The sequence below is a fragment of the Gouania willdenowi genome, chromosome 7 (assembly GCF_900634775.1).
Source record: "Gouania willdenowi chromosome 7, fGouWil2.1, whole genome shotgun sequence".
Taxonomy (NCBI): Eukaryota; Metazoa; Chordata; class Actinopteri; order Blenniiformes; family Gobiesocidae; genus Gouania; species Gouania willdenowi.
Genome location: NC_041050.1, coordinates 38116316 through 38132818, shown reverse-complemented (window position 1 = coordinate 38132818; position 16503 = coordinate 38116316). Strand labels below are relative to the sequence as shown.

General features: G+C 35.1%; 1 protein-coding gene across 4 annotated transcripts in view; it reads right to left on the bottom strand.

Moving 5' to 3' along the window:
• Positions 1-4870, bottom strand: part of sema3h (sema domain, immunoglobulin domain (Ig), short basic domain, secreted, (semaphorin) 3H) — an 83518-nt gene extending 78648 nt beyond the window's left edge. For all 4 annotated transcript variants that reach the window (XM_028452154.1, XM_028452155.1, XM_028452156.1 and 1 more), the window contains exon 1: positions 4453-4870. In XM_028452154.1, coding sequence (XP_028307955.1) covers positions 4453-4576 — 124 coding nt within the window. In that variant the 5' untranslated portion in view covers positions 4577-4870. The remainder of the gene's footprint in view (positions 1-4452) is intronic.
• Positions 4871-16503: the final 11633 nt, after the last annotated feature.

The following is a 16503-nucleotide window of genomic DNA, read 5'->3' as shown; positions in this document are numbered from 1 at the left end:
CTAAGCATTCTCGTCTTTTCAGGACATCGCAACTGATGGAGCATTCCTCGTGTTCCAACCGCTGCTGCTGCTGCCAAAAACAGTTCACGAGTAACATACGACCACGAGATAATAACGTAGGACATTCAAGGATTTCCTCATCCTATGGTTTGACCCTTCAAGAACCTTTCATTAGAACCTTCCATGTGGATTCTGAGCCTGTCCAAGTCAGACTGCCTTTGAGATGTACGGCCACGTTTTTAATCCGGAGACATCAAAGCCAAAGCTTAGAGCCCACTCAGGCTGCTTGATGACAGATAGGTGTCCCCATTCCTCACATACCTTTAGGAACTACACGCACGCACACCATGAGGAGGTTTCTGTGCACTCCTCTCTGGTGAACATATTTTGACTTCATTGGATACGACACTCAACCCCCTCTGGAAATGATTAAAGACAAGTCAATTCTCCAGACACATCTCATATTAAAGCTGCTGGAGACAATCGAGGTAGGAATGAAGTATAACCACTTCTATGCATCGGTCCACTGGACTCCACATCCCACAATGCAATGCGCCTGTTTACAGTGGAGACCATATAAAAACACCACCGTTTTAATTCTCTAGTAACAAGTTTGATCCATCGTCTATCGGTCATGGTTCAGTAGCCCATCTTAGATCTACCTACCTCAGTCAGTAAACAACCATAATAAACAAAGTTCAGTCTAACGTTTAGAACTAATCTTTCCAACAGTAAAAGGACCTTAAATGTGATTGCACATTTTATGTTGTTTCTATGAGTTTTTAAGAAGAAAGTCATCATTTTTACGTAAGTGGATTAGGGCCAATTTTGATGGAGAAAATAATTTTGGGCAAATCAAGATTAAAGTTGAAATTTTGAGAATAAAGTCAAAATTATGAAAATAAACTCAAAATACCATATGGTGATAAAAGTCGAAGGTTGCTAAAAGTCAAATCTACGGAAGCTGACTAGGGCCATTCACCATATATTCCAACAGTTTCCATCCAAATTGGTCCTAATCTGTTTCCGTAGCTCCTCAATATCCACAGATGTAATGAATATTCCACCTCTTCCAAACTTCACTGATTTTTCCTTCTGAACATCTTACGCCATGTTTATAAGATCAAAAAGAAAGAATCTTTTTGTTATTAAACCCAACTTTGAAGTAGAGTTTAACGCATTCATCGATATCAATCAATCAATCAATCTTTTATTTGTATCATAACCAATGGTATCTCAAGACACTTTACAGTAGAGCAGTCTTAAGGACGGACTCTTCATTTTATGGATACACACATATGCATATATACGTATATACACATACATTTGTATCCCACACAAAATACACAGCATTTTGTAGACGGCCACGATCTGCTGTTTGTTGTCATATGGTGAATTGGCCCTCGTCAGCTTCCGTAAATTTGTCTTCATTAGCAGACCTTTGACTTTAATCTCAACATTACATTTAACATGTATTCTCAAAATTTCCACTTTGATCTCGACATTTCCACTTTGATCTCGACATTTCCACTTTGATCTCGACATTTCCACTTTGATCTCAACATTTCCACTTTGAACTCGGTATTTCGACTTTATTCTTGATTTAAGAAATTATTTTCTGATAAAAACATTGGCCCTAATCCGCTTCCATACAATTTTCCTTTTTTCCAAAAAAAAAAAGGGGGGGGGTGGTACAACAGAAAAAGTTTGGTAACCACTTATTGGTATCCAATCCACACAGTTGTGCACTTTGTTCTTAGCAGAGCTTAACAACAGCCACTTTTCTTTCATAATAGTGAAGAATAGTGGACGACTGGACAAGTAAACCATCAGCTTCACAGCGTTTAAGTGGCAGGAAATTTTTTTACTAATTACACCAATTTCACAACAAAAAAAAAAAAAAAAACTTGTGTGGCGATGAGAAGGGAAGTGACCCTAATATCAAACTCCCACAGAGAGAAAGACGTGCACATGTGCATGTTTGAGAGCTGAGTTATCTTCCTAATCACTTACATACTTATCATTGAAAGATGAAAGATGCATGCATACATTACAGTGCACAAGTGGAAAAGCTTTTATTTTTAAACTCACATAGTGTTTCAAACACACACACACACACAACCTGAAGCTAATGCACAGCAACGCTAATGACTTTTCCTACTTCACATTTTTAATTTGAGATTACATTAGTAGCTAAGTTCCCACCTGGGAAAATCCATCAAGGTTTTCCTTTTCCTTGCCATCACCGTTTCTAGGTCATGATTGGTTGATTCCAGCCTCATCTACTCAACCACATGTAAGAATGAGCACTGGGATGTTTTCCTACACTGACAGTGGTGAACATGATTAGAGGGAAGTTATGTTTACTGTAACGGAAACTCTCCTCAGATCCAATTCATTTGAAAGGAATTCTCTTTAAATATGGTAAAGAATGATATCTGATTTCTACTTTTAGAACTTTACAGGATTAGGGACATTTTTGATGGAGGAAATACATTTGGGCAAATCAAGAATAAAGTCAAAATATCAAGATTAAAGTTGAAATTTTGAGAATAAAGTTGAAATATAATGTCAAGATTAAAATCGGATTGGCCTTCATCAGCTAATTAACAAACCGTTGACTTTGATCACGATTTGTATTTTCAGGTTATTTTCTAAATTTCAACTTTATTCCCGACATTTCAACTTCGATCTCGACAATACCATTATATTCTTGATATTTCAGCATTAATCTCGACATTTCTTTCAACTTTATTCTTGGAATTTCGACTTTAATCTCGACATTTTGACTTTAATCTCAAAATTTCAATTTAAATCTCAACATTTCTCTTAACTTTATTCGTGGAATTTCAACTTTATTCTTGGAATTTTGACTTTAATCTCAACATTTCGACTCTAATCTTGAACATTTCTTTCAACTTCATTCTCGGAAGTTCGACTTTAATCTCGACATTTCTTTCAACTTTATTCTCGAAATTTCTTTCAACTTTATTCTCGAAATTTCAACTTTATTCTTAGAATTTCAACTTTATTCTCGGAATTTTAACTTTAATCTTGACATTTTGACTTTATTCTTGATTTACAATTGAAAATGATTTTCCCCATTAAATTTGTCCCTAATCCTCTTCTGTAGACGACAGATGAGAACATGGGTCAGAGTGTTTAGTCGTTTCCTACTTGAAGCAACAGCATCAAGTGAATCCTGTAGAAATTCTCAGAGATTGACAGAAGACGCTGCTTCCACAAAAACCACAGCAAACACATTTATGACTAAATACCAACCATGGGCAGAGCTGTAAAACCTTTCAACAAGTCAACCTCAATTCAGACACATTTTTAGCATTTGAATGGAAGATGCAGCGGTTTTCCTTATCAGCAGGAGAGCAATTTGTGTTTTATGTGGCTAAAGTGTTAAAACGAGAAGGAAAGAAGGCTCGTAATTGCTTTCTCGTCCTTTGATGAAGGTGGTTTTGTTCTGTCTGTCAGCAGATTTCTTTCACCTCAGATTTCCCTACAGATCTATTTGTAGCAGACCTTTAAAAAATGATTATTTAGCAATGTGAGTCTAGAATTTCAAACACTTGATCATCAATTTTGTCTTTATTCAGCAAATGTTAAACAAACACAGTGTCTGTGCTGCAGTGATGAAGTCAGCGAGTATAATACTAAATTATATGTATTGTATGTGTGTATTAATTCATATATGTCTTATTAGGCTTTACTTTAGTTGTCATTTTTGATTTTGCAAGTAAGCAAATTGATTCAGATGCAGTAAGATCCGTCACATCTCTTCAATCCTTCTGTCTTATCTTGACTATTGATTTTTTTGTCGCTTGTCAGTAGAAATTATGATTTCAGCTGATGAAATATATATATTTGTGTAAATGAAACTCAATTTTTACTGTTAGAAAAACTAAATTCTTAGAAAATCCTTCATTTTTTCCTGAAATTATGACATGATATTTCCCTTAATTAAATAAAAGTTGCCCTGCGACCCTGCAATAGGACAAAGCGGGTCTGAAAATGGATGGATGGAAATAAAAGTTGTGAACATAATCAAGTGTTTTAAAGAGAACACTGATGGAACTTATATCTGTCATTTATTGCTTGGATATTGTCAGTTTCTTTCATATTTTGTATTTTATTTACACTCAGAAAACTAGGGCAGAATAATGTTATCAAACTGCTCCGTGTTTGGCCCCTGAACTAAAATGAGTTTGACACCCCTGTTATAGATATTTAATTGATTTGATTAGACCTTTAATGTAAGATGGGGCTAAAACACAGAACATAGTGATGATGATCTATTCAGTACCAGTGTTTCCTGTGATGGGGAGGGAATAACCATACGAAGAGTGACAAAGATAGAAAGTTATATGGTTTTTTTATATGTTACATAAGGAAAAAGTAAAATAACATATTTTATTATAAGAAAAGGATCCTTCTTCTTACCTGAGTGTGTAAACTGGAGTCTGGGTTGAGATGCTTTCCATGCCCGGGTTAAGTTAACCCCGAGGTGGGCTAAAAGGATTATTATCATCAGCCAATTCATCCTCCTCATCATCATCATCCTCATACACACACTCTGCAGGTCCAACTCAGACTTATATGATCTGGTTCCAACACAATCTGAGCTTAAATTGCAAAAGTGATGCAAAGCTAAAAACAACAACAAAAAAAACAGTGTGAATCCTGACAGTCCAAAAGATGCAGAATCCAAACACGTTCAGCAAATCCTAAGAATACACAGCCCTCACGCCCACGTTAGCATCTGTGTGTGTGTGTGTGTGTGTGTGTGCGTTAATGTGAAAATGTATTCCAGGAGAAAGAAAAAGTGCTCTCTCTGCTGCCTCCGTGCAGCCTGACAGCTTTCTTCTGTTCTGTCTTTCGTCCCAGCTTCTCTCTGTGTGCATGTGCTTTCTCTCTCTCTCTCTCTGGGAGGTGGAGGGAGAGAGATCCCACATCTACACACACACACACACACACACACACAAGTGCAGACGCTTTCCTATTCATTGGACTCTGAGAAAACCTAGTTAAAGTGGAAATTAGCCTGACAAATCAGCATTCATTGTTCACATCTTTCTCTTTCCCGCTTTTTTTTCATTTTTTTGTTCTCACTTTTATTATTTTCCCACCGTGACCTCTTTTATGATCGCTTCCTCCACCTAATAAACCTTTCAACACCAAAGTCCAGAAAATGTAAAACACAAAAGTCTATTCATTCGTCGAAAAGAAGGAAAGACAAAAGAATGAAAGAAAAGACACTAAAGTCTTACCTTTTCTGTCACACTCACACGTTTCAGATCAATAAGTCTGATCAGCCACAAAGCTTGAAAATCTGTCACAAAATGGGAAAAATCTTTGAGGGTCAATTACAATTGTAATCGCATAATTAATTACAAATATAACATACTTGTATGTGTAGACATAGATGAAAAAATCTGTTGATGTTGTAATCATAATTGAATTGTAATTAAGTTCAGATAATTGACATTAATATTTCACTTATAGTTTAATTAAACACAGAACCATGTCACCGTTCTATGGCCATTATATTATTATATCATTAATTAAAATATGTTTCATATTAAGTTCTCTTGAGGATCATTTTACCCACACAAATATTATTTATTATTTTCCTCGTCACCTGTTTTAGGATCGAATAAACCTTTTACACCAAAATCTACAAAATTTGAAACACAAAGCATACAAAACAAGTCAGTATTCATCCATCAAAAAGAAACAAAATGAGAGAAAAGACACTAAAGTCTTACCTTTTAGATTTATTTCTTCAAAAGTCTGTCAAAACAGACACTGATTGGTTCAGAGAATCATTCAATTCAACTTTATTGATCACATCTGCTTTGACTGGTTGGGGTTAGTGGACAGAAGGGCAAACAGAATAGGATAAAGGGATAAACCATCAGAGTGTTCCACATTAGTTGAGCCACGGAGCAATGATCAGGAACCTCCAGCATCAGCATCAAAACACCTGGAACAGAAAAGAGAGGAGAAGGCACAGACTGCAACAAAAAAATTAAATATATACAGTATATATGGGATGGACATCAGTGTAACTGGTGTGAAGCAGTGTGATGGGTTATGCAACGAGGAACAGAAGTGGGGGGTTGTCTACAACCATGTCTGACTGGATAATCATCCCATTACAGTCCATTAGAGCTATGTGTGTAAATGGTGTATCGTGTTTGAATATAACGTTAATGTTCTACTATATAATCTTAGTTCTTAGTTCATATTTTTAGGTTTAGGGCTTTTTCCTAGTGGTTAGGTTAACGCTATTATACAGTATACAATTTAGCAAATAAGTAAGTTTTTAGTTTACTTTTAAAGGTGGAGAGAGTAGCAGCCTCCCGTATTAAGACTGGGAGCTGGTTCCAAAGGGGAGGAGCTTGGTAGCTGAATGCTCTGCCTCCTGTTCTACTTCTAGATACTTGGAATACAATGGAAACACACCATTCCTGCAGCAGCAGCTGTAGCAGTGAGAGCAGGATCATGTAGCATCGTAGCATCCATCATTAATACAATCCTTTCTCTGCACAAGAACATGGATTATCCTTAGCTTTGATACATAGATCGTGTAAATAGATCCACTGAGTCTCTAGTTTGTGTTTGACGTTAACAGTTGTTTGTTAATAAAAACCAGTGTTTACCACTAAAACAAACATAAATATGTCATTTGTATGAGGAAAAAAAAGGTGTTTTTAATTGTTGGGTTTGGATCGGACGAAATAATACGGCCCGATCCGCACTCCAACTGTGACTTATTACCCACCGACTGTTTACTGCTAGACCATTTGACGTCGCGTCTGTAGAACTATACGGGAAATTCAGGCCCAGAACAGCAGAACAAAAGGCATCACACAGTCTGTTCAAGGCAATAAGGAGAAATGATTATGAGCTCATTCTGTTTGCTTTTAAACACTTCATCATCCATTAGCATTAAAAATCCTGTCCCATGTTCTTTTAACGTTATTATACTTAACAATTCAAATAATATGACTAAGATAGGCCATTAATCAGCCTGCTGAACCCACGCCAGACTGAGATTATTTAAATCAGGAGAGGATTTTCAAAATCAAGTCAGATCTTGAAACTAACTCTGAGATAGAACCGTCTCCTTGTCTCTCCTTCTTCTCTTTTATTTATTTATTTATTTATTTATTTATTTATTTATTTATTATTCCTGTTGTCACTTCAAACCCAAATGCAAAAGTCATAGAGACGAAGGCTTCGTTTCCTGTTCTGGGGGAGATTTTCATCATCAGACGCTGTCGTCGTCTCACTGGTGCAGCTGTGCTGAACTGAATCAGGTTCACACGCAGGCTAGCTAGAAAACATTAGCATTCATTCTCTAAGATAAATAATGAATTTAGGTTGCACAGACCCACTTCCTCTGAGGATTTATTTTAAATGATTCATTCTCTCCCATGCTTATTTGTTCTTGTATAATTAGGCCAGTTTTTCTAATTCAACAGTGATCCGTCACTTTAAAGATGTCTTTAATGTTGTTTGCAGACCCTCCAGCAGCTTCAGACTCTCTGAGGGCCAACGTGGCCCCTCCTGCTTGGTAATGATCTCATTAGAGACGGGAGGGAAAGTCACTGTAGGAGTGACCTTGAGCAGGAAACTGTTTAACATTAAATCAATGAGTGGAAAATCCTGCATTTCTGTGCTCATCGATTGTCACTTTGGTGCTGCGTACAGTTTGGCATATTTAACACACCCTCACAATGTCACAATCACACTTATTAATACACATTCTGTCGTTCCCTGCCGTTCTGTTCACTCACCACAATATTTGACCAATCTGACCATGTAGCAGCAGGTGTTGCAACAAATTCCGTGACCCAACACAAACGTGGTTCCAGTGGATTTGGCGGCACATGATGAAGTTTGTTCTCTGTATTTGGTCAATGACGTATGAAGGATTTCACTGCAGGATATTTCATAAAATGTTCACCATCAGGCAAGGTTCGCATGAATAATATGATGCAAATATGAATAGAAATACTTTGAAATTGTATACAGGACAATAATACAACTAAATATAGCAGATAATACATTTTAATTGATTTAGAGCCTAGGTTTCCAAAGTGGGGTGTGTAAACTGTCATATGGGCTGCTAGTACTAATGCTAGGCTAATGCTAATATTGAATGAATGCTAATGATCTGGCTAATGCTATGTTAATGCCAATGCTAGGCTAATGCTAATATTAATGCTAGACTAATGTAAATGTTAGGCTAATGCTAATATTAATGTTAGGCTAATGTTAATGTTAGGCTAATGCTAGCTAATGGTAATGCTAGGCGCATGCTAATGATGGCAAATGCTAGTGTTAATGCTAGGCTAATGCTAATGATTGGAAATGCTAATGATTGGAAATGCAAATGATTGGAAATGCTAATGATTGGAAATGCTAATGTTAATGCTAGGCTAATGCTAACTACTGTTAACAGTAATGCTAGGCTAATGCTAATGATGGCAAATGCTAGTGTTAATGCTAGGCTAATGCTAATGATTGGAAATGCTAATGATTGGAAATGCTAATGATTGGAAATGCTAATGATTGGAAATGCTAATGACTGGAAATGCTAATGCTAGTGCTAGGCTAATGCTAGCTAATGTTAACAGTAATGCTAGACTAATATTAATGCTAGGCTAATGTTAACGGTAATGTTTGGCGAATGCTAAGGATAGGCAAATGCTAATGTTAATGGTAATGCTAGGCTAATGTTAACGGTAATGTTAGGCGAATGCTAAGGATAGGCAAATGCTAATGTTAATGGTAATGCTAGGCTAATGCTAATGATAAGCTAATGCTATTGGTGGTAAATGCTAATGTTAATGCTAGGCCAATGCTAGCTAATGTTAACAGAAATGCTAAGCTAATATTAATGATTGGTTAATGTTAACGGTAATGCTAGGCTAATGCTAAGGATAGGCTAATGTTAATGGTAATTCTAGGCTAATGTTAATGATGGCAAATGCTAATTTTAATGCTAGGCTAATGCTAGCTAATGTTAACTGTAATGCTAGGCTAATACTAATGATAGGCTAATGCTAACAGTAATGCTAGGCTAATGCTAAAGCAATGTTCAACAATGCGGGCCAGCACCTGCATCCTCACTTGCATTTTCTTCAGGAAATGCAAATATTCTATTTATATATGATTCCTCAACAGGACAGGTAAAATTCAGAGACAATTCTCACTGTAGGGCTACATTGTACATGACAAAACATCATAGTGTTTTCTAAATGTGCAGGAGTAGGGGGGTACATGGCTAAAGTTCTGAAGGGGTCATGGCCAGACAGTCGCACCACATGGTATTTTGCACTTTGAATAACAGAATTAATCACACACATACAGTATATATATAAATTACATAGTTCAAATGAATGGGTATTGTTTTTCTTTAGCTATTTTTCTATTATTGAGCATACAAGCAGTAGGGGTGGTGAAAAAGTTGTTAATCAATTGTTATTGACGATTATAAATGTATTCATACATTTCCAAAGATTGATTATTTACATTTTTAAATTGTAATACAAACCAGGCCAGTCCTCCTATTTTGGATCTTTAAATCATATATAATATATATCAGTATTATACTATACAATGTTGAAGACGATGTGCAGCGTTTTACTCAAAAGAAAAGTAAAACAATCAAAAATGGAAGTGATAATAGTTAATAAAGGTTTATAATCAAAACCAAGGCTTCAATATTCCCAATGAATGTGATTTACCACTCGTATAAAGAAGTCGTAAAATGAGAGAAGAATACACAAATTAAATGTTTACGTCTTTTCAGCTGCTTCTTTGTTTGTATGTTTTATAGTACGATATTTAGCTTTGATTCCAATAACTTTAAGTGTTTTTTCAAGTAGCCCTGTTTCATATTTTTACAGTACTGGTTTAAATTTAGAGGTTGATCAAACATTACCATTATTTTTCACCTTGACTTTTAATCATTTATAGTTTTTACCATAATTAATATGAAATCTGTGTACCATACAACAACAAAAATGGAAGTATGTCATAATAATTATTATTAGCGTCATTCCATGTCATTTTAACAAGTTTTCAGGACATCCCACGCACTTTGGTCGAGGGAAATTCGGAATTTTTTAACCAATTGTTACATAATTATTCAATAAGCACATTACACTGTACATTTTTAGTTTGATTGGATGAATAATTTTTGAGATATAGACAATTGAGGGAGTCGGGGTATGTGTTGATTTTCACTCGTCCTTATTTGTCTTACGTTTTCATCTTCCAATATCTCCGTAACTCCATCACATAAAAAGGTAGATATGGTATATTAATATAGCTCCACCTACTCTCAGAATATAGAAATAGATCTGCTATACATTATATCTGGTGGACATGTCAGCTCCTCTAAATACTCACAAAGTCAGTGTGTGTTTGGGTCTGGAACATGTTTGGTCCTTCAGTAAACTACTTAGCATATGTCTCAGCTCCCTGTAATGTGATCAGCTTAGAGCTATGAACATAGACTGTTCACATCACTAATGATTAGTCACAGATATGAATGGTTCTAGGCTCACACGCTCTGGAAATATGAAAAATTACTATTTTTATTTTTTATTTACTATTTTCACTGGTCCATAACTGTATGTGGGAATGTAGAAAAAATCTGATCTCTGATTTAATTATAGTATAAATGTTTCTCTTTCTTGGGATATAAAAGTATTTTTCTTTATGTGACTTCTTCATTTTTATTTTGGACCCAAACTTTGGATTATTTCACCACTCATGAATATTTAAAATCATTTACATGAGGCCATAGTAGCTTAGCTCTGTGTTATAATCATTTATTGTTTATTAGTTTTTCACTAATAATGTACAGTGTGTCTATTGAATAATCACAGAACAATTGGTAAAAAAAAAAATGAATTTTTGAGACCGAATATTTGTGAAACGACATGGAATGATCCAATTTTTTTTTAAATTAATTAATTTATTTTTTTTAAAGGAGGAAGGGCAGAAAATACAAAGAGCACCAAATTACCTGAATGCAGACTTTTCTTCATGTAACTAGGGAAGCTGCTTTTATGAATCATGTTTCTGTGGAGCAAAAGAGTTTAAAATGATAAACAATTCAAAAACTCTAAACATTAGACCACGTGTTGGATTTTTAATCTTTAAATAACTTCACTAGGACTTTAACCCTAATGGAAAACAATCACTCTTCAACAAACCTTCCCTGATGTGTAAATAACAGCTGATGAGTGCTTCCACTCAGGTGTGGAAACGTGCTGCCATCTTGTGTTTGTTCCCGCCATTAACATTTACATGAACAAGGAGGAGGAGTTTCCCCCCTTTCAAATCCCGCGAGAATACGTTTTTCTTAAATAAATAAGCAGCTCATTATGTTCAAAGCTACGGAAAATGATTAGGGCCACTTGGAAAAAACACAAAAAAAACAGATACAGCAATAAATAAAAAAAGATTATGTGGTTATCTTTTTTTTTTTTTTTTAGTCTCAATCTTTTTTGTCTTGATTGTTTTGGGGTTTTTTGTGTCTTAATCTATTTTTTGTCTAGATTTTTTTTTGCTGAACTTTTTTCCCACAAATAGATTAGTTGTTATATATATATATATATATATATATATATATATATATATATATATATATATAACAACTAATCTATATATAATAGAATTATTATAATAATTATATCATAATTATTTCTATGATAGAAAAAAAATAATATCCAAATAAATTTGCCAAAGAATAACAGATGAATTAAATCACAAATGTAAAACATAATTGTCATTTTTTTTTTTTTTTTTTGTCTCAATCTTTTTTTGTCTTGATTGTTTTTTGTTTTTGTTTAGCAAAAGATGAATGAAAAATTAGAAGAAAAAAAAAGAAAAATGAAAGACAAACAAGAGGAAAAAAAAGAACTGAGAAAAAAAAAGTTAAGAATAAATTTTAGAAAGATCAAACAAACAAACAAAAAAAAACAGCCCAAAAAGATAATCAAATGATTTTAAAATATGTTCTACAATTGTGTTTTTTTTTCCACTGCTGAATCTGTTTGTCACTTTGATTTTTTGAGGGATTTTTTTTCCAGTGGCCCTAATCCTCTTCTGTATTACACCCATACAGTGACTAAACAATACAAACTCGTCTTCAATTCCAACATGTGTTTAGAAAATCAGGAACACGTTCTTTTTTTTTTCTTTATATATTTTTTAATGATTGAGAAAAAGTGCACAGTATATACAAACATCTAGAAACTTAAATGTCATATACAATGATCAATAGAACAATAAGAAGTATGTTTCAAATATCAAAATCAATATCGCGAGTTTAATCTCCAAAGAGGAGCAGAATAAAGAACACAACACAACACACAAATAAAGACAAACACAGCTTAAATAATACACACACAAGGGCTTTTAAAGGGGAAAATTCAATGGTACAGTAGAAAACATATTTAAAAGGGTTTCTATGGTTGTTCTGTTAATGTAAATTCTTATTTCCAGGTTTCTTAACGATTATTTGTAATAACATGTTATTACCACAAGAGGTCAGTGTTGAACAGTGTAAATTTAGCTGTTTGAAACAGACACATGAAGAAAAATGAGGATCAGGTTATTAAAAAAATAATAATTTACCAAAATTATCATCAAACACATGTGAAAAACAACTAATCTAACTGATTTGTTTGGTTTTATTTTATTTTATTGATGTTTGAGGAGGGGGCGGCTGTTTCTGCTCATGCGCGCTCCCGCTCTGACGTGTTGGAACCTTTGGTGCGCGGGCGCGGATGTCGGGGGCGCGCTTCATGGCTGACACAAGTGCATTTGAGGAAGTAAAACTCACATAAGGCCTAGTCATGTAGCTACTAATCAAACTACTGCTTCGTTTGATTAAAAATGCACTTATTCATTTATATATTGATATACAGCTGAAACAAAGGAAGTCTGGGCGGAAGTGAGGAGGTTCTAAAAATAAAAGTTTAGGGAAAAAAGATCAAATGTGGGCGGATTGATGATGATTCACCATCACGGGCTGATTCTTATCATTCTCTCTCTCTTTGTGTAAAGTCATAATAAAAATAGAAAATAGAGCCAAGAATAAAGTAAGTGCTGCAGTTTCCAAAGTCACCATCAAAGATCTACTATTTAGAGAAAGATGGATTCACATGTACGGAAGAGGATTAGGGACAGTTTAGAAGGAGGAAATGATTTAGGGCAAATCAAGAATAAAGTTGAAATGTTGAGATTAATCATTAATTTAAAAAAAATAAACACAAAAATACCAGATTGTGATAAAAGTCGATGGTGTGCTTTAAGCCTTCTACTTTTATCACAATATTGTATTTTGAGTTTATTTTTGTCTTTAATATCAAGATCATATTTAAACTTTATTCTCGACATTTCAACTTTATTCTTGATTCGCCCAAAATTATTTTCTCCATCAAAGTTGGCCCTAATTCTCATCCGTAATTATGAGATACTTCCTCCCAACTCTAGTTTTTTGTTGTTGTATGGTACATAGATTTCATATTAATTATGGTAAAAAAAATAAAAATACAAATAAAAAACATAAATACAAATAAAAAAAAATACAAATAATAATATAGAATAAATATAAACTGTTTTTGTATTTAGCTTAATGACTGAAATTACATCATTCTGTGAGGGTTTTGTAAGTTTAGTAAAGTAGTGGGAAAATGTATCGTCATGACAAATGATAAAATATGACAATACAATAATAGAGGCTATATATGAACAGAAATATAAATAGATATAAATATAAGTAGGAAAATAATATAAAAAGTATAAATAATATAGATATATAGTCCAACCCCAATATAAGGATATAGATATATATACACATGTTTACAGGAGAGAACAAAATCAAAGTTGATTTCAATGAAAATTCTTGAGTGATTATTGAACTGATAAATAATGCCGTTTTCAATAAATAATAAAATAAGTGTAATGATTCGTAAAAGTCTAAATCAGAATCAGATATATTTTATTTATCCCAGGGGGAAATTCCTTCTTCTTTTTTTACAGACGCTCCAGAATATTTCGAATGATAAAACACTAAAACAAAACAAAATAAAACGTAGTTAATTCAATAAAAATAAAGTTGTTTTTTAAGTCAGTCAGAGTGAGAGCTCTGTCTGCTATAGAGCAGTGGTCCGTTTAGAACCCGCCTCCTTGTCTATCCGCTGCCTCCCATTGGACCACTCTCTCCCCGCCCCTCTCACCCTATTGGACAGCTTGAGTGAGCGATGAGCTCATATTGGTTAAAAATAGTTGGGCTCGCGCGGAGCTAAAAATAGCCTGGTATATAAACGCGTCGGTGCAGCAGAGCAGTGCGTCAGTCTTCGGAGGAGGAAAGAGAGGCCGACACGTGGTGAGCAAAGCACGGACTCTCACCGCCAACCTCCATCCACCCAGTCCTCCACTCAGAGCCTCCGTCACGGCTACAAACTGCTGACCAACACCGCTGGGTGGAGCAGCCAATGACGGACTTCCTTCCTTTCCGTTGGTTCTGTGGTTTTACTGTGAAAAACACCTCCTCACTACAGTCTTTTCCACTTGTTAAGATCTCACTAACAAAGAAGCTGTTGTTGTTTTAATAAAACAAATATGTTAATATGGCCGTTGTAATAATAATTACAACTGGTTCTGATCGGGTTTATCCTCATGTACTGTTATATAAACTTCTTTTTTTTTACCTCTATTTGGCATAATTCGTTCGAAAGTACCTGGAGTGGAAATGTATATTAATAAAAACATGTTTAATGTATTAAACAAAATATGTGCAAAAAAAACCATTAAAAATACTTTTTTTCCCTTTTTCTGCACATGCTGTAGAATAAGTGCAATCAGCAGCAACGCATGTTGTGTTATTGTAATTAAATAGATGAATTTATTTTATTGCTTAATTGTGACCATCACCAGCCTAAGGAAGGGTAAGAAACACTTTATTATAGGGAGGATATAAAAAGGGAGAGCAGTGTTACACCTAAGTGAGGGGGAGGGGAACAGGGAAGAGGGAGTCAGGGTAGGAAAATGGGCAATGTTATATCTTGGTAGGTGGGGGGGGGGTGGGGGTGTTATTGTGCTGTGTAATCAAGCCAGTCTGGTGATAAACGTGAAGCTTAGGTATAATGGTGTGGCTGTGGACAGAGGGAAGGTAAAACAGGTATTTGGGATCAATGTGTCTAAAGTTAAGCCCAGTATGAGTTTTATCCCACAGCCTAAGGCCAGCGCATTGTAGACCAATGTATATACAAGAACCACTACTGTAAACCCAGTAGTGGGTTGTGACAAACATATGGTACAGTGACAGTGATTTCTATGACCACAGACTCACATACAGTACGTGATGTCAGAGAGTAGAAAAAGGCCTTTAAATCAATGGGAAACACAGGTCAGGTTTTCTCACACACACCATGACCCTGAACAGTATCAGCACATAAAGATGGACATCAGGAAACACACAGCGTTGTACCATATATCAGTGGAAGTGAGCTCTGTCTATACAGTATATATATATATATATACATATAAATATAACTGTGCTGTTGAAGCACACACTTCTCTTCCTCCCACATACTGTACACACTCTACTGCACCTCTTTGGAAACATCATCCAATTCATCCTCCACCAATTGTATATATCTATAGATCTATATCTATATATCTACATCTATATGCAGTTGTATTGCTGCCACTTGCCAGAGGGACTCTAGGAAAAGACATTCCATGATATAAAAAATAAAAAAGAGCAACAGGTGCAGTGTAAATATTCATTACTGGTACGTTTTGTGTCTGTAATTTCTGTCCTTAGCATCAGTGATGACTACGGAAGAGGATTAGGGCCAATTTTTATGGAGAAAATCATTTTGGGCATATCAAGAATAAAGTCGGAATGTCAAGAAAATACATCATGGAAGTTGACTAGGACCAATTCACCGTATGACAACATCGTGTATCGATGAAAGTGTTAAACTAGATTTCAAAGTTGGGCTTAATAACAAAGATATTCTTTCTTTTTTAGCTGTTGTAATCTCTTTAAGAGATATTGATTAAAACGTAATGTGTTGAGAAGGAAAAACCAGTTCTCCACATGCTGCGTGGGTTTCCTCCCACCATCCAAACACATGACCATAAGGTTGAATGGAGTCTCTAAAGTTGCCCATAGGAGTGAATGAGAGTGAGTGGTTGTGTGTCTGTGTTGCCCTGTGATGGACTGGTGCCCTGTCCAGGGTGTACCCCCGCCCAGCGCCCAATCAGAGCCGGAGATAGGCACCGGCAGACCCCCGCGACCCTGACAAACGGGAATAAGTGGGTGTGAAAATGGACGGAAAGTAAACCTTTGACTTTTATCACAATGTTGTGTTTTGAGTTTATTTTCCAAATTTTTACTTTGATCTTGACATTTCAACTTTAATCTCGACATTTCAACTTTATCCTCAA